This window comes from Macaca fascicularis, chromosome 7 (genome assembly GCF_037993035.2).
Source record: "Macaca fascicularis isolate 582-1 chromosome 7, T2T-MFA8v1.1".
Taxonomy (NCBI): Eukaryota; Metazoa; Chordata; class Mammalia; order Primates; family Cercopithecidae; genus Macaca; species Macaca fascicularis.
In genome coordinates, this window is record NC_088381.1 from 105,347,794 (window position 1) to 105,372,807 (window position 25,014).

The 25,014-nt window shown below is 34.7% G+C and overlaps 1 protein-coding gene across 16 annotated transcripts in view; it reads left to right on the top strand.

The window, feature by feature from the left end:
• Positions 1-25,014, top strand: part of MIPOL1 (mirror-image polydactyly 1) — a 403,522-nt gene that overhangs the window by 310,843 nt on the left and 67,665 nt on the right. For 15 of the 16 annotated variants that reach the window (XM_073998508.1, XM_065548737.2, XM_045396307.3 and 12 more), the window contains one exon: positions 3,491-3,721. In XM_073998508.1, the coding sequence (XP_073854609.1) occupies positions 3,491-3,721 (231 nt within the window). Of the gene's footprint in view, positions 1-3,490; positions 3,722-20,208; positions 21,226-25,014 lie in introns of those variants that run through there. The other variant, XM_045396309.3, reaches the window with a different exon arrangement.

Consider the following 25,014-nt stretch of genomic DNA (forward strand, 5'->3'; position numbering starts at 1 on the left):
GCGGTGGCCTCCACCCAGTTCGAGCTTCCCGGAGGCTTTGTTTACCTACTTAAGCCTCAGCAATGGCGGGCGCCCCTCCCCCACCTTCGCTGCTGCCTTGCAGTTAGATCTCAGACTGCTGTGCTAGCAATGAGGGAGGCTCCTTGGGTGTGGGATCCTCCTGGCCAGGTGTGGAATATAATCTGGTGTGCCATTTGCTGAGACCCTTGGTAAAGCGCAGTATTAGGGTGGGAGTTACCCGATTTTCCAGGTGTTGTGTGTCTCAGTTTCCAAAGGGATTCCGTTCCCCCTTGCACTTCCCAAGTGAAGCCATGCCTCGCCCTGCTTCAGCTCTGGCTGGTCGGGCTGCACTCTCTGACCGGCACTGATTGTCCGGCACTCCCCAGTGAGATGAACCCAGTACCTCAGTTGAAAATGCAGAAATCACCCATCTCATGTGTCACTCGCACTGGGAGCTGGAGGCTGGAGCTGTTCCTATTTGGCCATCTTGCTCGCACCTCCCAAAAAAGGAATATTAATAGGACTTCTCATGCAAGTTGTGACATTTAGTGAGTTAACATATAGCATTTATTTTTAGATACTGTTTTCTCTTAAAATGCAAGAAAATGCTATTGCAGGATTTTAAGTGACATTATCTACTTCCATCTTTTTAAAAAGATCATGTCCCTTGTTTGGGAAAGTCTTGGTGGTAATTAACAGGTTTCCAAGACATTTTGAATGCTAAGAAGCTTTTGAACTTGCGGGTACAATCCAAACATGTCCATCTGAGAGAAAAATCAAAATCAGGTATAAATTTGCCCCCTAAAAATTAAATGATAAAAGACTAGGAAGTGAGGAGTGATTAGGAAATTAAATCAGGATGCTCATAATTTTAATAATAGTGAGATTTTTAAAACTTAATCATTGATTCTAATTGGTTACAGTATACTGGTTACTGCTTTAGGCATGATAGAGAAATGCAGAATTCCCAAACTAAGCTGTCTCACTGAGTTTTAAATTAGGCCATATACGTAAAGTTAAAATATAAGGGAATGGAGTAGGCTAAGATTTTTTAAACAGTTTACAAAAAGCATTGCCATTAAAGGAACAATGATAAATTGAACTTTATTTAAATTGAGAACTTACCTTCATCAAAAGACAGCATTAAGAGTCAGGCATTGTGGCATATGCCCATAGTCCAAGCTACTCAAGAGGCTGAGGCAGGAGGATTGTTTGAGCCCAGGAGTTCAAGGTCAGCCTGGGAAACAGTGAGACCTTGTCTCAATCAATCAATCAACATACACGTACATAAGTATATGAATAGAATGAAACATCACTGCATCCATATTAAAATAACTAAAGTTAAAAGCACTTGCCAATGTCATTCTGAGGGAGGATATAAAGCAATTGAAACTCTCATATTTTGCTGATGGGGTATAAATTGGTACAAGTAATTTAGAAGACTATTAGCAGCATCTAAATCTAAATCAGCATCTATTATCAGTGTACTAAATCTGAAAATAATGCATACCCTTGGAGAAATTCTACTTTAGACATGAATACCTAGGTCCATCAAAAGACATGTACAAGAATATTCATAGCAACAACAGTGGAATAGTTAAATAAGTTATGGCATATGTATATAACAGAATATTTTATAGCAATAAAAAGCAATGAATGATATGCAACAGCAAGGTGAACTTCACATACCAATTGTTGAGGAAAATAAGCCAGACAAAAAGTTTAAAAATAGGCAATTTACATTTTGATAAAGGTTGGATTAGTACTTACCTTTTGGGGAGGGGAAAAATGGGAGGGAACACTAGGGGTCTTCTAGATTTCTGCGTTTGTTCCGTATTTTGTTCTTCACATTTTTTCAAGCTGAATACTTTGTATATATGCACCTTGTGTAATTTAAAATGTAGTTAACAAATCAAAATATAACTAATAATGTTTTAAGCATAAAGAACATAAGAAAGTACCTTTGTTAAGGTTTAGCTTTTAGTTTGTTTCTTTTTAATTTCTTTCTTTCTTGCGTCTTTCAAGGAGATACAGAGAGTGAGCTAAAGAAAATTGGAACTTGGAACAGACGAGATGCAGAAAGTGAGAGGACACAGAAAAAATAGGAAAACGGGCAAGAGACAGTCCTTAGGCACATAGGTTGGTAGAAAAAACTGAGAAGAAATGAAGTAGGGTTAGTTAGATTAATAACAATGTGAAAACCATGAAAAAAGATATTTTTTGCACTCCACAAATGTGGCACTACATGCCATTCTAATTTTCTAGGTAGTAGCCAATTGACCAGGGCTTAGTAACAGTCTGTATTCTTAGGAAGGAATTTGAATCCTGAAATGATTTCATCTGGTATGCTGACTGTCCTTGTTTCATGTCCATCCTAGTTCTATGGGATGCCTTCTCCAAAATAAGCATACTGTAAAGGCTTATAGGTAACTTAAACTAAAAAAGGAAATGTATAATTAGTTTGAACAGTTTTAAAGAAAGTATCACACGAGGTATTAGGACAATGCCAAAGTTCACTGCCTAGCTTTTTGCAGGTTTAATAATGATATTGCTTTCCTTCACATTATCAATCTATATTATATAGTTAAGTTGTTTTACTTCAAATGTCTCCAATCGACATTTCCTTTGTATGCATATACTGAAATGATATTTAATAAAAAAGAACATCTCCTGTGTGGATTTTAAATTTCTCTTATTAAATATTTATATTTTCAAAATGTCTTTATTTAATTGAGTGAGGTGCTTGGTGCCATTTCAGAATAACCTCAGGTGGTAGGTGGTAATGACATATCAAAGATTTGACCTTTAGCATTTTAGGATTCTATTTGTCTGCATTTTCTTCTGCATTCATTTGGTCTTAATTTATATGCTATTTCTCTGTATGACTTAATGAGTAGATGTATTTGTTATAAGATTCATTAGCCAAAAATATATATATATATACACACATATATATGAATACATATTATTTCTGTGCAATCTGACCAGTGATTTTAAATTCATTTATATCTCAACTGTGACAAGTAGAAAATGCTGTGTAGAAGGCTGGTCAGTATTTGCATAAACCTCATCCATTCTCATTAAGTGCTTGGAAGAATAGACCCTCAACCTCCTAAACCAATGCCCATTCTCTTCTCACTTCTTTCAGCTTATTACATTCTTATATTTGCCTAGAGATACTTTATTTTCCAGTTCTCTATTCCTTTTAAAGAAAATTGAATGTAATATTTACATTGATTTAATTAAATTAACATCTTGCAGCATCTTTTTGTATGCTTTGGTAGCATAGTCATTTGTCTCGGTTTTCAGCCTAGAAGCAGAAAAATTATCAATTTTATATGTTGTGACATAAAAATTATTTTCATTTGCTCATTTAAGTATTCATTGATTTTTAGAATTAGAGACTCTAAATGGAGGTTTTTGTTAAATAGATCATAGATCACTCAGTCTACATTACTTATCTTTAAATTATTTTTTAATATTTTCTCAGTTTACACAAATCTTTATCTCAAGAAGAAAATCTGAAGGATCAGTTTAACTATGCCCTGAGTACATATGAAGAAGCTTTAAAAAACAGAGAGAACATTGTTTCCATCACTCAACAACAAAATGAGGAACTGGCTACTCAACTGCAACAAGCTCTGACAGAGCGAGCAAATATGGAATTACAACTTCAACATGCCATAGAGGCCTCCCAAGTAACCAATGAAAAAGTTCAAAAGTAAGTTAAATGATCTTTTAATACTTCAAACACATGAAACAAAACAAAACACTTTCTTTTGGGAACTAAACAATACGTATTTATTGATCATATTAATAGTTTAAGACAAAAGTAGAATTAACCCAGTAAACTTTTTTAGATTGGATACCAGATGCCATATTTGGGGTCAAAAAAGTCATTTTCTTGGGAACTAATGTTACCATGTAGGGCAGACCATTTTTATTTAATAACTGATCATCAGTTCATGGAGGCCATACTATTTAAATCATTTCACAGTCCCAAGTTAATAGGCAAAGTTATTAGCAAGGGGAAGAGGCAGTCAAGTTACCACCTCAACTCATTCAGCTTTTCAATAATCCTGCTTGAGTTGAGATCATCTGTGACATTGCAGTCTGAGACTTGTAGGTGCATAAAAACCAGTAGGGTGAAATTAATTTTCTTGTGTTGCTGTTCTGAAGTATTCAATACTGCTTTTCACAGTGCATAATTATATGTGTTTATTTTGAATGATCTTTGCATTTTTATTAAAATTTAAATTAAGCTGCATAATCTGTCAGTCCTTTTGACAGCTAGCAAAATGTTAACAAATAGCTTATCAGGCAAAGAAGTCACTTGTTAATTTATTGGACTTGAACATTGTAGCAGAATTTTCTGAGACACCTTTAATGTAATAGAACCACTGTAATAGAATACATAGAATACATGTAATAGAATATATTTTAACCTTCTTTATGTATTGTTAACAGCATTACAGCATTCACATAGCTAGTCACCTTCAATTTCAAAGATATACCTTTTTACTTAACAATTATTTTGTCAGTTTTACACTATGAAGCAGTGCTCACATCAAGGTTTCTTACTTCCCACTACTTCTTATTAGAAAATGTCATCTCGACCATTTCCTTAATATCCCCAAAGTTATATTTTGATTAATAGCCAAAGTTATGTAAGTCAGTAGTTTTAAAATAGACCATTTTAAAACAGTTTAGAATTTGTGCGTTTTAATCTTTACTACCAGTGTACCTTGAAACTTTTGATTTGTGTAGGTATTATATATATTTGTAAGTTTAAAGATTGGGTTTGTATTCAGTCATAAACTATATCTAGTTATTCACAATGTACATTATATTATAAGAACACGATGATGTATAGGTAGATCTCATTTCATTGTAAATCACAATCAGTAACTTTTGACAGGATCTGATTTGGCTCTGTTTGCTTAAAGTCTACATATAAATACAAATTTCAAAGGTTTCTTTATATGGAATCCTTCAATTTCTATACATGACCAAAATTCCCTAAAACAGTCATTCCCACAGACCAATTTGATTTTCAAAAAATCTTTGGATGTGTTATTAACCTTTTATTTTTTAGATCTCATCAACTATCATCATCATTTCATTAAAAAAAATTTGTTTATACACCCAAAAGTAGAAATAGCATTGTCTCAGATAATGTTTTAAATTAAATAACTTTACTGAATGGCCAAGATGACTGAATAGGAACAGCTCTAGTCTGCTGCTCCCAGCATGATCGACACAGAAGATCGGTGATTTCTGTATTTCCAACTGAGGTACCCGGTTCATCTCATTGGGACTGGTTAGACAGTGCGTGCAGCCCACGGAGGGTGAGCCAAAGCAGGGCAGGGCATCACCTCACCCAGGAAGCACAAGGGATCGGGGATTTCTTTTTCCTAGCCACGGGAAGCTATGACAGACTGTACCTGGAAAATCGGTACAGTCCCACCCAAATACTGTGCTTTTCCCACAGTCTTACCAGCCAGCAGACCAGGAGATTCTCTCCTGTGCCTGCCTTGCTGGGTCCCACACCCATGAAGCATGACTCACTTGCGAGCGTGGCAGTCTGAGATCCACCTGTGAGGCTGCAGCCTAGTGGGGGGAGGGGCATCTGGCATCTGCCATTGCTGAGGCTTCAAGGTAAACAAAGTGGCCAGGAAGCTTGAACTGGGTAGAGCCCACCGTAGCTCAGCAAGGCTTACTGCCTCTATAGACTCCATCTCTGAGGGCAGGGCATAGCTGAACAAAAGGCAGTGGACAACTTCTCCAGACTTAAATGTCCCTGTCTGACAGCTCTGAAGAGAGAAGTGGTTCTCCCAGCATGGCATTTGAGCTCTGAGAATGGACAGACTGCCTCCTCAAGTGGGTCCCTGACACCCCTGTAGTCTAACTGGGAGACACGTCCCAGTAGGGGCCAGCAGACACCTCATGCAGAAGCTTCCAGAGGAAGGATCAGGCAGCAATATTTGCTGTTCAGCAGCTTCTGCTGGTGATGCCCAGGCAAACAGGCTCTGGAGTGGACCTCCAGCAAACTCCAACAGACCTGCAGCTGAGGGACCTGAATGTTAGAAGAAAAACTAAAAAACAGAAAGGAATAGCATTCAACATCAACAAAAAGGACATCCACACCAAAACCTCACCTTAGGTCACGAAAATCACAGACCAAAGGTAGATAAAACCACAAAGATGAGAAGAAAACAGAGCAGAAAAGCTGAAAATTCTAAAAACCAGAGCGCCTGTCCTCCACCAAAGGATCACAGCTGCTCGCCAGAAAGGGAACAAAGCTGGATGGAGAATGAATTTGACGAGCTGACAGAAGGCGGCTTCAGAAGGTTGGTAATAACAAAATTCTCTGAGCTAAAAGAGCATGTTCAAACCCATCACAAGGAAGCTAAAAGCCTTGAAAAAAAGTTAGAAGAATGGCTAACTAGAATAAACAGTGTAGAGAAGACCTTAAAGGACCTGATGAAACTGAAAACCATGGCACGAGAACTTCATGACACACGCACTAGCTTTAGTAGGCGATTCGATCAAGAGCAAGGAAGGATATCAGTGATTGAAGATCAAATTAATTAAATAAAGTGAGATGACAAGATTAGAGAAAAGTAAAAAGAAACAAAAAAAGCCTCCAAGAAATATGGGACTATGTGAAAAGACCAAATCTACGTTTGATTGGTGTACCTGAAAGTGACAGGGAGAATAAAACTGAGTTGGAGAATACTCTTCAGGATATTATCCAGGAGAACTTCCCCAACCTAGCAAGGCATGCCAACATTCAAATTCAGGAAATATAAAGAACACCACAAAGATACTCCTTGAGAAGAACAAACCCAAGAAACATAATTGTCAAATTCACCAAGGTTGAAATGAAGGAATAAATGTTAAGGGCAGCCATGAAGGTCGGGTTACACGCAAAGGGAAGCCGACTTTCAGCTGATCTCTCAGAGGAAACCCTACAAGCCAGAAGAGAGTGGGGGCCAATATTCAACATTCTTAAGGAAAAGAATTTTCAACCCAGAATTTCATATCCAGACAAACTAAGCTTCATAAGTGAAGGAGAAATAAAATCCATTACAGACAAGGAAATGCTGTGAGATTTTGTCACCACCAGGCATGCCTTACAAGAGCTCCTGAAGGAAGCACTAAACATGGAAAGCAACAATTGGTACAAGCCACTGTAAAAACATGCCACGTTGTAAAGACCACCGATGCTATGAAGAAACTGTATCAATTAATAGGCAAATTAACCAGCTAACATCATAATGACAGGATCAAATTCACATATAACAATATTAAATGTATATAGGCTAAATGACCCAATTAAAAGACCCAGACTGGCAAATTGGATAGTCAAGACCCATCAGTGTGCTGTATTCAGGAGACCCATCTCACATGCGGAGACACAAATAGGCTCAAAATAAAGGAATGGAGGAAGATCTACCAAGCAAATGGAAAATAAAAAAAAAACAGAGTTTGCAATCCTAGTCTCTGATAAAACAGACTTTAAACCAACAAAGATCAAAAGAGACAAAGAGGGCCATTATGTAGTGGTAAAGGGATCACTTCAACAAGAAGAGCTAACTGTCCTAAATATATATGCACCCAATACAGGAGCACCCAGATTCCTTACAGGAGCACCCAGCTTCATAAAGCAAGTCGTTAGAGACCTACAAAGAGACTTAGACTCCCACACAATGATAATGGGAGACTTTAACACCCCACTGTCAATATTAGACAGATCAATGAGAGAGGAGGTTAACAAGGATATCTAGGACTTGAACTCAGCTCAGCACCAAGCAGACCTAGTAGACATCTACAGAACTCCCCCCCCCACAAAAAAATCAACAGAATATACATTTTCCTCAGCACCACATTGCACCTATTCTAAAATTGACCACATAATTGGAAGTAAAGCACTCCTCAGCAAATGTCAAAGAACAGAAATCACAACAAACTGTCTCTCAGACCACAGTGCAATCAAATTAGAACTCAGGATTAAGAAACTCACTGAAACTGCACAACTACATGGAAACCGAACAACCTGCTTCTGAATGACTACTAGGTAAATAGCGAACTGAAGGCAGAAATAAAGATGTTCTTTGAAACCAATGAGAACAAAGACACAATGTACCAGAATCTCTGGGACACATGTAAAGCAGTGTGTAGAGGGAAATTTATAGCACTAACTGTCCACAAGACAAAGCAAGAAAGATCTAAAAGTGACACCCTAACATCACAATTAAAAGAACTAGAGAAGCAAAAGCAAACAAATTCAACAGTTAGCACAAGGTAAGAAATAACTAAGATCAGAGTAGAACTGAAGAAGATAGAGACACAAAAAACACTCCAAAAAATAAATGAATCCAGGAACTAGTGTTTTGAAAAGATCAACAAAATTGATAGAACACTAGCCAGACTAATAAAGAAGAAGAGAGGGAAGAATCAAATAGCTGCAATTAAAAATGATAAAGGGGATATCACCACTGATCCCACAAAAATACAAACTACCATCAGAGAATACTATAAACACCTCTATGCAAATAAACTAGAAAATCTAGAAAAAATGGATAAATTCCTGGACACATACACCCTCCCTAGACTAACCCAGGAGGAAGTTGATTCTCTAGATAGATCAATAACAGGCTCTGAAATTGAGGCAATAATTAATAGCCGACCACCAAAAAGAGTCCAGAACCAGACAGATTCACAGCCGAATTCTACCAGAGGTACAAAGAGGAGCTGGTACCATTCCTTCTGAAACTATTCCAGTCAATAGAAAAAGAGGGAATCCTCCCGAACTCATTTTATGAGGCCAGCATCATCGTTATACGAAAGCCAGGCAGAGACACAACAGAAAGAAAAAGAGAATTTCAGACCAATATCCCTGGTGAACATCGCTGTGAAAATCCTCAATAAAATACTGGCAAACTGAATCCAGCAGCACGTCAAAAAGCTTATCTACCACGATCAAGTCAGCTTCATCCCTGGGACACAAGGCTGGTTCAACTTATGCACATCAATAAATATAATCCATCACATAAACAGAACTAATGACAGAAACCACATGATTATCTCATTAAATGCAGAAAAGGCCTTTGGCAAAATTCAGCAGCCTTTATGCTAAAACTTCTCAATAAACTCGGTATTGATGGAACGTATCTCAAAATAATAAGAGCTATTTATGACAAACCCACAGCCAATATCATACTGAATGGGCAAAAACTGGAAGCTTTCCCTTTGAAACTGGCACAAGACAAGGATGTTCTCTCTCACCACTCCTATTCAACATAGTGTTGGAAGTTCTGGCTAGGGCAATCAGGCAAGAGAAAGAAATAAATTATATTCGATTAAGAAAAGAGGAAGTCAAATTGTCCCTGTTTGCAGATGACATGATTGTGTATTTAGAAAACCCCATTATCTCAGCCCAAAACCTCCTTAAGCTGATAAGCAACTTCAGCAAAGTCTCAGGATACAAAATCAATGTGCAAAAATCACAAGCATTCCTATGCACTAATAACAGACAGAGAGCCAAATCATGAGGGAATTCTCATTCACAATTGCTTCAAAGAGAATAAAATACCTAGGAATCCAACTTACAAGGGATGTGAAAGACCCCTTCAAAGAGAGCTACAAACCACTGCTCAATGAAATAAAAGAGGACACAGACAAATGGAAGAACATTCCATGCTCATGGATAGGAATAATCAATATCATGAAAATGGCCATGCTGCCCAAGGTAATTTATAGATTCAATGCCAATCTATCAAGCTACTAATGACTTTCTTCACAGAATTGGAAAAAACTAATGTTCATATGGAACCAAAAAAGAGCACACATAGCCAAGACAATCCTAAGCAAAAAGAGCAAAGCTGGAGACATCACACTACCTGACTTCAAACTATACTACAAGGCTACTGTAACCAAAAGAGCATGGTACTGGTACCAAAACATATATAGAGACCAATGGAACAGAACAGAGGCCTCAGAAATAACAACACACATCTACAACCATCTGATCTTTGACAAACCTGACAAAAATAAGCCATGGGGAAAGGATTCCCTATTTAATAAATGGTGCTGAGAAAACTGGCTAGCCATATATAGAAAGCTGAAACTGGATCCCTTCCTTACACCTTATACAAAAATTAATTCAAGATGAATTAAAGACTTAAATATAAGACCTAAAACCATAAAAACCCTAGGAGAAAACCTAGGCAATACTATTCAGGACACAGGTATGGGCAAAGACTTCATGACTAAAACACCAAAAGCAATGGCAACAAAAGCCAAAATTGACAAATGGGATCTAATTAAACTAAGGAGCTTCTGCACAGCAAAAGAAACTATCATCAGAGTGAACAAGCGACCTACAGAATGGGAGAAAATTTTTGCAATCTACCCATCTGACAATGGGCTAATATCCAGAATCTACGTGATTTGTTTGCACTTAAACAAATTTACAAGAAAAAAACAAACATCCATATCAAAAAGTGGGCAAAGCATATGAACAGACACTTCTCAAAAGAAGACATTTATGCAGCCAACAGACATATCAAAAAATGCTCATCATCACTGGTCATCAGAGAAATGCAAATCAAAACCACAATGAGATACCATCTCATGCCAGTTAGAATGGTAATCATTAAAAAGTCAGGAAGTAACAGATGCTGAGAGGATATGGAGAAATAGAAACGCTTTTACACTGTTGGTGGGAGTGTAAATTAGTTAACCATGATGGGAGACAGTGTGATGTTTCCTCAAGGATCTAGAACTAGAAATACCATTTGACCCAGCCATCCCATTACTGGGTATATACCCAAAGGATTATAAATCATTTTACGATAAAGACATATGCACACGTATGTTTATTGCAGAACTGTTCACAATAGGAAACACTTGGAACCAACCCAAATGTCCATCGATGACAGACTGGATTAAGAAAATGTGGCACATATACACCATGGAATACTGTGCAGCCATAAAAAAGGTTGAGTTCATGTCCTTTGCAGGGACATGAATGAAGCTGGAAACCATGATTCTCAGCAAACTATCACAAGGACAGAAAACCAAACACCATATGCTCTCACTCGTAGGAGTGAATCGAACCATGAAAACACTTGGACACAGGGTGGGGAGCATCACACACCGGGGCCTGTCAGGGACTGGGGGACTGGGCTTAATGCTCTTATCTCTTAAGATAGCATTAAGAGAAATACCTAACGTAAATGACGAGTTGATGGGTGCAGCAAACCAACATGGTACATGTATACCTATGTAACAAACCTGCATGTTGTGTATATGTACCCTAGAACCTAAAGTATAATAAAAAATAATTAATAAATAAAATAACTTTAATTCTGAAAAATTCACTCTCTCTTCCTTATTTTTTGCAATTAACCATAGACAGATCAAAACTTTTTTATGGAATGGCACTAATCCATGGATCAGAGTTTAAGCACAACTGTGTCATTTATGAGAATTAAATGTTAAAACTCTTATTCTTCTGATTTCCAACAGTAAGCACTAGATGAAGTATTATCGGATTTTCCTTTTCATATTTGATCCACTGTATTTCATATTTAATTGGGCAGAGTATATCTTCATGAGGATATTAGCCTATTTTATTGAGTTTAAGAGAAATGTTATCCTCTTAAAGGAAACCAACTTATAAGACTTTGCAAGATGGTATTCGTAGTCTCCTTAAAAATCTGAAATCAATATTATTAGCAAATAATTTTAGAAAGTTCTTTGAAAATATGTCAGTATTCCAGGGAATTTAAAATTTGAACTAAAGGAATTTCTTCACAATCAAATTTTTCTTCACAATCAAATTTCTTAAATAACTTTCCTCTTTTCCCTTCACAATCAAATTTCTTGAATAACTGATCTGTATTCACCATCTCTAATTTTTCAATTCCCATTTACTCCTCTGCTACTCAGTACAGTATGGCTAGTTTATATACTGAAATTGTTCTTCTTAAGATCAGCAGTAATTTTCTAACTACTAAATTCAATGGCTTATTTTAAACTGTATTTTTATTATACAATGAATATATGTTTATGGTGAAAATAAATAAAGACCTTCATATCTTCAGCAATATAGCATAGTGGTTTAAAAGCTCAAGCTTTGAATTCAGAATGTATAGGTATGTGAACCTGGATATAAAACACTATGCTAATGTGGACAATAATGCTTCTATCTCCTAACATTGCCATGATAATTCGGTGAGCTAATATATATAATACTTTTAGAACAATATGTGTTACATAATTCCTCCTTCTCTTGGCATTTCACTCTACACTGTACTATCTCATTCCTCAGAAGGGCTCTACCTTTTCAGGACTAAATGCCTTTGTGTATATTGGTTCCTCTGCTCATACAATGTTATTTTAGGATTTTTTTTTTAAGGTTAGCAAGCATCCGATCACAAATGCAGTTAACTTTTACAATATTTATCCTACTTGAACTCTCATCGTTTAGTACTGTTCATCATTCCTTCCTGAAGCCTTTTCTTTTCTTAGATTCTGTAGCACCATTTTTTTCTACCTTTATTACTTCTCTGACTGTTCCTACTCCATTTCTTTGAGGGATTACATCTCCCAGCTATCCGAAAATAATGGTTTCTTAAAAGATTTTATTTTTCTTCTACTTCTACACAATTCCTGGTAATGCCATCTATTTCCTTAAGCTTCAACTACTACTTATTCGCCAAATAACTTCCAAATACTTATCTTAGTACTCACCTGTCCCCTGAGATCCAGTCTCATGTTTCCAAAACTCTTTACTCTTCACTTCCCTGAAAGTAAAGTCCTGTCCATTCTCCTGTATTTCCTGCCTCAATTAATGCACTTCAGCAACTTCCATGCTGTCCTTGTTTCCTCACTCTTTTTTTTTTTTTGCCTTTCACATTCACTTTGTCATGAATCTTTGTTTTGCCTGCTGCCTAAATATCTCCTGATTCACTTTACCTCATCCTCTCTTGGTAATTGCATTCATTGAGACCCTCATCATCACTCATCTAGACTTGCAATAATCATAAAACTAGTTGACCTGCATTGGGTCTTTCAAATTTATCCTCCTCACTGCCACCAATTAATATTTTTAAAATGTAATTTGTATCATATTATTTCCCTGTTTAAAAATTTTCAAGGTCTGTTCATTCTGTACAAGTTAAATGATTTAACATGACATATGAGGCCTATCACTTGCCTTCTCCCATTGTTCTAGTATCATTTTCTCCCACAACACATACCACAACATCTTTCATGTGCTATTTTTTCTTCTCAGAATATATTTCTCTCTTATTGTTGCCTGGCCAAATTTTTGTTACTTCCTAAAGTCCAGTCCAAATGTCACGTCTACAATAAAGACTTTACTGGCTTCTTCCAGTTAATTATTTCTTTATTTTCTGTTTCTTTAATGTTTTCATAGTATTTAATCCATACCTTTACTAATCATCTAAGATCGAGGATGTGTGTGTGTGTGTGTGTGTGTGTGTGTGTGTGTTTGTGTATAGTGACCTCCCTGACAATTCTGAGGGTTTTTTATATATATGTGTATATATACATCTATGTGTATATATACATACACACACTCAAAGAGTGATATATGCATATATCACTCTTTGAAGTGTCAGGGGAGTCACCGTAGTGTCACACAGGGTTCTTAGCATAGAGCAAACATACTTCCCACAAACTCAGCTGCTTAATCTGTTTGCAGGATGAATTACAGAACAGGATAGATGACTCTGGGTGCTGGGAAGAGGAACAGAGTACATTTCTACAGTTTCTCAATTTTAAAAAAGCCTACATATATGTACATATATAGTACAGGTACATATATACATACACATATATCATTTATATATGAATATACACATATATTGTTTATATATGTGCATGTACATATGTATATATACTTATATGTGATATATAGGTATCATATGTTTGTATATGTTTATACATATATGTGTCACATACACGTGATACACATACACATGTATGTGTGTATATACATATATGTATATCTATATACTTATGTAAAAACTATATGTGTATGTGTATAGACACATGTAAGCTGTGTATATGTACATATATGTAGGCATTTTTTAAATTAAGAAACTGTAGAAATGCACTGTTCCTCTTCCCAGCACCCACAGTCATTGATCATATTTTATATTCAACCTGAAAACTATATATATGTATATGCATACATACTTAGTTTATATACACACATATATAGTTTATATGTGTATATATATACATGTAGTCTATATAGTCTATTCATCTTTGTATGGTCTATATACATATAGACTATATATACTTACATATATAAACTATATATATGTCTATATATAAAGCTTATATATACACACATATATATAAACTACATGTATATAGACATAGATATAGACTCTGTGTATATATATGGTTTATATATATACACATACATGTACGTGTTTGTGTATATATATAGTTTTGTTTTGGTTTTGGGGGTTTTTATGAGACAGGGTCTTGCTCTGTTACCCAGACTGGAGTACTGTGGCACAATCATGGCTCACTGCAGCCTCAGCCTCCCCAGGAGCTGGGTCTACAGGCATGCGTCACCACACCTGGCCAATATTTTAGGTGGGTTTTTTTGTTTGTTTTGTGTTTTGTGTTTTTTTTTTTTGGTCGAGCTGAGGTTTCATCATGTTGCCAAGGCTTATCTCAAACTCCTGGGCTGAAGCAATCTGCCCGCCTCAGCCTCCCAAAGTGCTGGCATTACAGGTGTGAGACACTGCACCAGGCATAGGTGGTATATTTTTTACATCTATTTTCTACCTAGTGCACTCTCTCCCAGATTTCCTAAGACATTGACTGTGTTCTATTCATCTTTGTTTCTCCATCTCTTCTAAAATCTCATGCAGATACCTGCTGTAAAGTAAGTACTCTGTAAATGCTATGAACAAATCAACCATAACTGTTTATAGTTTGAGAGAATAACAGAATAAAGTTAAAGCAGGTCAAGTTAGAGATACACAGGAAAATTTCAGATATACTCCCCTCTACTTTAGGCCCATAACAAATACTTTTGTTCCCAACCCAGAGTCCAGAGTTTACTAGTTTCATAGAAAAGCATGACTTCTATGGCTGGTCCTTCCCTCCCTCCCCTCACTGCCACCACCATACCTTTCACTCTCCGAGGAGCTGGCAGTGCTTACTTCCTGTTGATCAGATTTTAACCACGCACTTCCATCAAATATAATTACATTTAGAAGACCTGAAATCTTTGGTAATAATACAGACTATCTACTGTTGCTATTTATTCATAGAATTTTACATTTATTTTCTTTCAGAATCATAAAAAAATTTAATATTTTATGAAATATTTTAGCCTATAGGAGTATTCCTAGAAAGACAAGTTGTACAGGATTACCATCCATAAGCTAGCCAGTATAGGCAGATCATCACTTACAGGGGAAAAGTCTGTGCATGCCATACCTCATCATCAAAAAATGTCTTCTTGGCCCACCTGTCATAAAGCCTAATCTTTTATCAGTGGAAATTCATTCTCTTTTATTTACGTACTTTTATTGAAAAATGTGTGTGTTTGTGGATGAATAGCATATTGTGATTTAGCTTTTAGATTGCTCTTTTCCTGGTACTGAATGTTTGTACTTGGTTTTGGACAGAGGGGTTATGTCGAAGTAAAGAGAATTAAAGAGCAGCTAAGAACACGGGAACTTTGTAGGAAAAACTTCTCTTAATAGTTTTGTCAAAGACTATCCCTAATCCCCATTTATTAAAGAGAAAACTGACATATCAATCCTTTAAAAGATGTTTTTATTCATCATGAGAGATTTAAAACTTTGTAATTCTTTATGCTATAGTTTCTTTTCCATCTACAAGTATGCTTGCTTCTTGTGGCCTGGAACAAGTGCCAAAGGACTTTTAAAAATACATTTTGCTATACTTAGCATGCCTAAGCTCCACATAGTTACTTAAAGTAAAAGTAATTACAACCAGGCTTATAAGGTTAGAACTCTCAAAGATCTGGATTTTACACGGAAATAACTTTTGTCATATGTCATTTTTACTGTGGTCCAGATTTACAGTGCTATGATTCAAATTCCCTCATAAACTATATAAAATCATATACTGTAACTATATAATGAATAGATGAGACAAAGAGATATGGAAAAAATTGTAAACTTTTAAACGGATTTGTAAGAAAAGATGTATCAACTCAAGAACTTTCATCCTTCCCATACTTTTCTAAAAAGAAAAAATCCATTATTTAAAATTTACAAGAGTTCTGCTCATCTTAAATTTTTATAACATAATTAAAACATCAAAGATCAGGTTAAAACATTTCAATTTGTAGGTTTTCTTAAGTTGTAGATTGTCTTTTGAAATATAGGGCACCCTATATCTTTTGATCAGTATTGACCAAACACACACACACACACACACACACACACACACACACACACACACACACAGCTGTTTAAAGTCTTTTCTGCTATTTGACCAAATACTGATTTCTGTGAAGAATTTGGTGTTACAAAGAAATTGTGAATTCTCAGCCTGGTTTTCCTGCTGACAAGTAAGAACCGTCTGTAGTTCTCTTCGAAGTGTCAGGGGAGTCACCATAGTGTCACACAAGGGTTCTTAGCATAGAGCAAACATACTTTCCACAAACTCAGCTGCTTAATCTGTTTGCAGGTTGAATTATAAAACAGGATAGATGACTGTGGGTGCTGGGAAGAGGGACAGAGCATTTCTAAAGTTTCTCAGTTGAAAAAAAAAAAGCCTACTATTTTCATCAATAGATTTTACTAGATTTTTTACTTTTGTTGCTGGCTCTAGAATCTGATTTTAACTATTTTAACCATATGAAAAATAATTATGCTTAGCATAATGAAATGCCTCAGTGAATTTTTTAAAATAATTTCATTGTCTTTTCATTAAAATTATTCTGGTTCTTGTCAACTTTACCTGTGATATTTTTTCTATAAATTTTTTGTTGGACTGTAAGTGTCAAGGCAAAATTAGACATATCTGAACAATGTAAGTACTTGTTGATTGAATCAAAGAATAAGTTTCATAATTCCTCAACTCAGCAGAAGGTATAAATCAATATTTTATATAATGTTGAAAGTTAGCTTTGATTTATTAGTACTATTAATAAGTGGGAGGAGACCTAAAACTTTTCTAGAAATTGCTCTTTAAAATATATTCTTGTGTTTAAAATTTGAAAGCTGTGAAATATATGTACTTCAGCAAGTAATAAGTCGAATGTTTATTTGTGATAGTTTATCAACAAATGCCCTCCCTAATTAGCTTTGGAAGGCACCTTCTAAATCTAATTAGAGATAGTTTTATTATCATCTATATATGGAAGATGGACTCAGATGGCTCCTAAACAGTCATCATAAGATGTACAACATCTAAACATGCTTAATTTTTATTCTTTGATGTGCAATATGCTTTTAAAGAATTTAATATTCTGAATTTGTGAATCATAAAAGTTAAATTGTATTTGACTTGTGAAATGTGTCATCTCATACTCTGTTAAACAAACATTTCATTAAAATTATCACTAATTCCATTATATGCTTACAGAGTGGATCACCTTTCCCATCCATCTATATATAAAGTAGGTTTCTTTAGAGCTGATTTTATTATACACATAGATATACCTACAATGTTTAACAAATACGTAATTATATTCATTTATTTATAAAAACTAAAGAATTTGGGCTTATATCTTAACTATTGGGGAATGTCTCATGTTGATATGAAGAAGAAACATAGTTTTAATTATCTGAGTTACTCCTTTGTGCCAGGGAAGGATTAATGTGGGATTATTAGGATTGGTGCCTAACCCAGAATATAAGAATTCCAATGGAGTGCAAAGTGAAGGATCCAGGCTAAAGAAGAAAAAGGGCTCTTTAAACCTAGCCTCTGTATTTTCCCCGATAAGGTAGATCCCTTTTGTAACTAACCTTATGGAATGAATGAAAATGAGCATAAAAGTAGGAACCAAAATTTTAAATTACAAGATGGCTTTTTGTATTTAATGTACTTCTTCATTTCAGAAACTGTCTTCCAGTGATTAGAACTAGAGTTGAGCTACTATATGTTTCTGCATACTCAGATAGATAAAACATGTTTCAGATGAACGCAATAGGAATTGAAGAAAAAGAACAAACGACTAAATATGAGATATCCATACTGTTTCAGTTCAAATAAAATACAAAAGTTTTGGGTTTTGGTTTTTATAAATGCCAGTACTACAGTGATTTTAAAAGTCAAAGACTGGAATTTTTATTATTTTAGGGAAATGATAGAATCCACTTATGATGATCATATACATTTTAACTAAAATTTGATAGGGAAAAATACCACATTTTTTATACCTTAGAGACACATACATGTGATTTTCACATAACTATTTTATATGAAATATAAGCTCCTTAGAGGCATATATGATCTAACAAGTATCCTTTTCTTTGTTTCTATTCTTAGCTGCAGTCAATAGCTTTCTAATTTTTTATCACTTGACAGGCTACATAGCTCCTGGATACTTCTGTGAAGTTAGGAGTACTCAACTACCTTACCTGAGATTCGTTGAAGAATTGATAAAAATAAGATGTATAAAGTGATTTGAATTCCCTAGGAAAAGATTACTAAATGACACTAATTGTTAGTGTACTTTAAAATATTTTTATAATAAAGGGGAAAAGGAAGGTATTGTAGAAGTTAGATTTTTAGAAGTTTTAGTCATTCCTGTGAAAACATTGCTCAGTCTCATTAGATTTGATGTAACATATTGTTTAACTTGATACTTTACATAATTCACTCAAAACTTTCCCCTTTGTTGTCTCTGTTATTAAACACACAGGTTAGATATAATGTATTTGCTGGTTAATATAGAAAAAATACACTTTTTGTTTTGTTTTGTTTTTTGAGATGGAGTTTCGCTCTTGTTGCCCAGGCTGGAGTGCAATGGCGCAATCTTGGCTCATGGCAACCTCCACCTCCCAGGTTTAAGCCATTGTCCTGCCTCAACCTCTCGAGCAGCTGGGATTACAGGCATGTGCTACCATGCCCAGCTAATTTTGTATTTTTACTAGAGATGGGGTTTCTCCACATTGGTCAGGTATACTCATCTAAAATCTGATTTCACAGTTGTGCAACTATCCTAAATAGACAAATAGGTTACTAGGTATAGATTTTATTCCCAAAATATAATTGGGAGAAACTCAATTGAACCCAAGAACACATAGAAATACAAATTTCACTTGGATTCTAAGATTCCATAATTGATTATTTATCCCTACTGGGTCAGGGATTTGCCCATGTCCATATTTGCCCCTTGGTAAATTTACAGAATGAAGAATCCTTTGCTTGTTTCATTGTAACTTTGATGGTGAAATCATAAACATTGTCCATAGATTAACTTTATTCTTGATCATCTACATTTAAGGAGAAAAAAGTTTGTATAACAATATTGAATATAGTTATAGCTGATGCATATCTTCTTTCTTCCTTCAGTGTTACACATTCTTGAACAACTCAGCAGAGGCACTTGTCACTTCTTAACCTAAATATAATGAAAAAAATAAGTTATACTACTGTAGAATACTTTAGCAGGTCTTTCTATAGGAAGACTGACCAAAAGTGAAAAAAAAAAAATTCTACAAATTCCATGTAAATGATATTTTGGAACCTACTAAACTAATTTTAATTTTTTAAGTTGCTTTGGCGTTTATAGAATACAAACTAATAGTTCTTAGAACATCATCATCTTTTTAGTTTTTCCTTTGCCTCAAACAACACTATCCTGTGTATATGTATAAGCATATATTGTATCTCTTTCTGTTACTGTGTGCCATATAACAAGCTATATAATGGTAAAAATAACATAAAAAATTTTTAGTGTCTTGAAAGATCTTTCTTAAGTTAAACTAATCTGCCTTTTTAGCTAAGTTATGTGTATTTCACATAACTTCCAAGAAGTTCTCTAGTACTGACTCTCAGAGGGCCTAAATCTTTCCCAGAATGATGGGAGTAGCACAGTTCAAGAACAAGAATGAATCTCTGTATAATCACACCACAATGTAAGGTGACCCTAGGACAGAGAACTGACCAGATACACATATGGGTTTTAGGAAGACTTTCTGATGCTCTTTTTTAACACAGCTGTGAGAAGAATGTGTTTAAGACCCAGTAGTCATTCTTGAGAAGAGCTGGCAAAGGAAACCATGAGGAGAAGAGAATTTAACACATGGGTGTAAGAGAGTCCGGCTTCATTGATGCGATCTGAGGGGAATTCCTAATGACTGGAAGAATCAAACTTGGCAATGAAAACACAAAGCTCTTTTCATCAATTCAAATGCAGACTCTAAAGCTGCAGATGGTCACCTCCAGCCTTGTCTATTCAGTGTGGGGTTTTATAAAATGGCACTTTGGTGAATACTAATAGATCAAAACAAAGATTTAATAACGTAAAGATGTGGTGTTCATTTTTAAATGAGTATACAGGTCAGTGTCTCAGAAAAGGATAAAAAGAGTACCTTTTATATGTGGGTCTAAAGTCTTTTTGTTATTTTTCAACCTGAAAAATAAATGGCATCTTTAACATACAGATTGTGTTTTATGGAGTCCAGTTTACATTATGAAAAAGAGGCCAAAATTGGAGTTTATATTTATGCTCAATGATTTCATTTCTTCTGATTTGAGGACTCTCAGTTTATATTTGTTAATGTCATTCTTTAATATTTTCTTGAAGTACGCTTGATAGGATAAATATATGTTGCCTTTCTCAAGGACGAATCAATCTAATTAAAATATAGTTCAAACATTTTATTCTCAGAACAGAACTTTTTCTCTCACCTTTTCACAGAATGCAAGGAGACATTGTTTAGAACAAAGGAAGACTTTGAACTTTAATTCAGTCCTGAAATTACATTTTGGCTACTTTTTACTTTATTTGCTATGACTTTAGAAATGTACAGCAATTGCTTATGTATTAAAATATAATTCATTGTGTTTAAGCTGTTACTTATTTTACATTACTAAGTCTTTCTTTAAATTGAAATATGCTGTATTTTTTTAGAATAAACTATATTGTACTTGGTTAGCACTTGTAGTTTATAAAATATTTAAGCTAAACCAAACAAATGAAGCTTTATTCTCCAAAATAAAATACAAGCTCAATAACTCAATAATAGCTTTCTTGTTTCTGCCATTTATGAGGTAAATATAATGATTAGGTCTGCATTCCTAATATTTGTATCTAGCAAGTTACACTAAAATATAGAAAATTAAGACACTAAAATTGAAAGTTAAAGGGGAGGCAACTTAGTATCTAGTAAAAATAATTAGTGAACTAACAGGACCCTCAACTGTCATTAACTAGGTATATACAAATCATTAAATTTGCTCTCAATGTTCTCATCTGGAAGACATACTTGCTCTAATCTACTTCAAAACATGGCTATAAGGATCAAATGAAATACATGTGCATAAAAGTGCTTTGAAAAGTATAATGTGCTCTGCAAACATCAGCTGTTTAATATCTTCAACTTATATATTTTTAATTAAAACATTATGATCACTTGTTTGGAAACAAAAAGGGAAAAAAATTATATTGTAGCCTCAGAAACGATACAAGAACCATGTAACTTTTGAAAGGGATTCTTTACATATATCTTGAAACTGGAAGTAAAGAGGGTTCTGTGCATTCTCATACATTACTGGTGAGAACGTGAAATGGTAAAACCCCTGTGGAGGAGAATTTGGCAATATCTAACAATAGCACATATGCATTTGCCCTTTGACTAAGGAAGAATCACTTTTAGGACTCTATCCTGAATATAAACCTCCATGCATATGAAGCAACATAAGAATTACAGTATTGTTTTTAATAGCAAATAAAAATAACCCAAATAGGAGAGAAGTTAAATAAATGATGGTACATGCACATAGTGTAATACAATGCAGCTGTAAAAAAGAATAAGAACAATACCTATAAACTGATATTGAGTGATTTCCAGGACAGATTGCTAACTGAAAAAAAATCAAGTGCTTCTCATTTACTGCCTTTTGTGTGAGAAATAAGAATAAAAGAACAGGAAAGATCAGCCAGAAACTAAAATGATTACCTTTGGAGGTATAAGGGAAAGAGATACAGGCACAGATGGGAGTGCAACTTTTCTGAGTATGCCCTTTTGTACAGTTTTGACTTTTGAGTCATGTAAATCTTTTACATATTTAGAAATTGAAATCAAATTAAAAAGATAAAAAGAAAGCCCTAAAAGTGACTATAAATAGGAATAAATATACCTAACTGTATAGAGAATTGATAAAATACAGAAAAGTATCTTTTGATCATCATACTCTGACTATACATCCTTAGTGGCATATAGTCTAAGAATAGAAATACATGCAAAGAAATTTTAAAGTTTACTCACTATGTTAACAGTTATTAGTCCTACTAGTATTAACATTTTGAAATGATTTTATGTATATTGTTGAACTGAGCAAATAAATAAATAAATGTTATTAGGAACCAAGATTTCCACCATAAAATAAATGGAATTAGGAAATAGAAACTGAAATATTACATTTGAATTAGAAATATCAAAATGAATCTCATGATTTGATTTTCCTTATTTATTTTTTGAGACAGAGTCTCACTTTGGAGTGCAGTGGCAGGGTCTCGGCTCACCGCAACTTCCGCCTCCCGGGTTCAAGCGGTTCTTCTGCCTCAGCCTTCTGAGTAGCTGGTATAACAGGCACATACCAACACACCCAGTTCATTTTTGTATTTTTAGTAGAGATGGGTTTTTGCCATGTTCTCCAGGCTGGTCTTGAACTCCTGGCTTCAAGTGTTCCATTTACCTTGGCCTCCGAAAATGCTGGAATTACAGGCATGAGCCACCGCGCCTGCATGATTTTAAATATATACATATTTTTCTTAGCTGTGTCAACTGAAAAGGGCTTAAAAGCAGTAGACATATCTAGCATCCAGATTTTAGTTTCTAAGTACCATTTCCCATTAAAAAGTACCAAGCTTCTAGGTCAGGTAAAATGCAGAGTAGTCTGGGATGTCTTTTTGTGCCAAGAAACAAGCAAATGCTCAAAGATTAACGGGGTTGTATAGAAAGGACACATAAGCCAGCGTGAAAAGGTTTCCACTGACCAAATTTGGGATGATTTGTGAGTCGAAAAAATAAACTCTATTTGATTACAAAATATTGAACTTTTACATCTTAGAGTCTACAAACATATTCAAAAACAAGAGATGAAGGATAAAGAGGAAAAAGCCTTTTGTACAGAATAATGTCAGTTAATAAATATAGAGAGAGTGATACAATTAGAAAATCAGTACCTTGTAACTTCCAGCATAATTAATTCAAGCAAAGACCATTAATCAGCTATAAAATTAGTTAAAAGAAGCAACCTTGGTACTAGAATCAGTCAGTCTAAATAGTTTCAGAGAGCTTACTTAGTATAACTAAGGAGTTTAGAGCTTAGAAATCAGGGTGGGTTTAGACATAGGGGTTTAGGATATCAACTGCCTTAGAACAATATTTAGGGATTTATTATTAAAATTTACTTTGGGTATTTTTCTCACTCATGTATTCTGTGCTTATGTAAATGATAGCAGATAGACCTAAACCACTCAACCCTTTATCAGAAGTCATCTTTTAAAGAAACTATGAGGTAAAGAAGTTTTGCTTTAGAGACTTTGTCAGTATTAGACTAGGTATTGATCCTTTCCTTATTTAAAATTTTGATATTTTTCTCATGAAGTTTTTGTGTTGTGATTTTCAAAACTATTTTTATTAACATATTCCTCATCTTGATTACTTTCTTTTACATCCTTTTAAATTTCAACCTGAGATGAGTGCCTCATTCACCTCACTCTAGTTCTAGCCTTGAATACCCAATAAAAGATGAAAAAGACACTATTACAGGGGGGAAAAAAATACTGTTACAGGGGAATAAAAGACACTCCTAGTTTATTCTCTTTAAAAATAAGAATGATAATGATAACTTGCTAAGTTATCCTAACTTGTATGATTTCTATTGAATGGTATTTTATGTTTAGAAATGATAGTAATATCGTAAACTTGAACTATCGTGGTTCTTTCCACCTTACAGAATTTGGCCAGGTTTTTAATTATATGGTGTCCGTAAACCTTACCACTGTCTAAATTTCTGTATCTCAATTCATGTTTGGAACCTGCATCACTTTTATCAACTGTTACTTTATCTTTATTTCAATCATCTTTTATACTCTATGTATATCAATCATCATATCTATCAATAGGGCCCGATTGCTTTCGAGACCTTAAATGTTGACCTAAAGATGAGAATGTATGGTTTTTATGAATCATAGTTAAAAGAGGTAGGGAAAATGACTGTGATGATGCCAGCTTAATAAGTTGAATATTACTTTTACTTTGTAGGCCCATGGCTTAGTCTAAAATTTGAAGTTGCATTGATATATTATCTCTACTAGTCTCCCAAAGGATGTTGCCTGTCTTTTGAATTAAACTTGAGTTAGGTTGATTTGTATTCCCTGTTAATCAAAATTTGAAATGTTGACATTAGAAAATTTCATTCAGTGCTAATTATATATGACTTTTATGAAAGTTAGGAAGGAACGAATCCTACATTTTAAAGTTTAGTATCTGCCTAAAGCCCTATGAAAACAATAGTGAGTAGCTTAATAAGCCATCTTAATAAGATACCTTAATAAAACTAACCAGTTATTCTAGCTTGCTGCATTTCATTGGCAGTATAAAAATCAGTGACTCACCTCCTCCATCATTAATTGAAACTTTTCTGGGTTTAAAATGATCAAAACCTTTAGCAATGTGAAAGCAACATTTCCCAATCTTTCTTGCCTCTTGAATCTCTCCAGTATATATTCTCTATGTAGTGTTTTAAACATCCTTTTTTGCATTGGTATAAGATAAAGAAGTTAACTTGCAT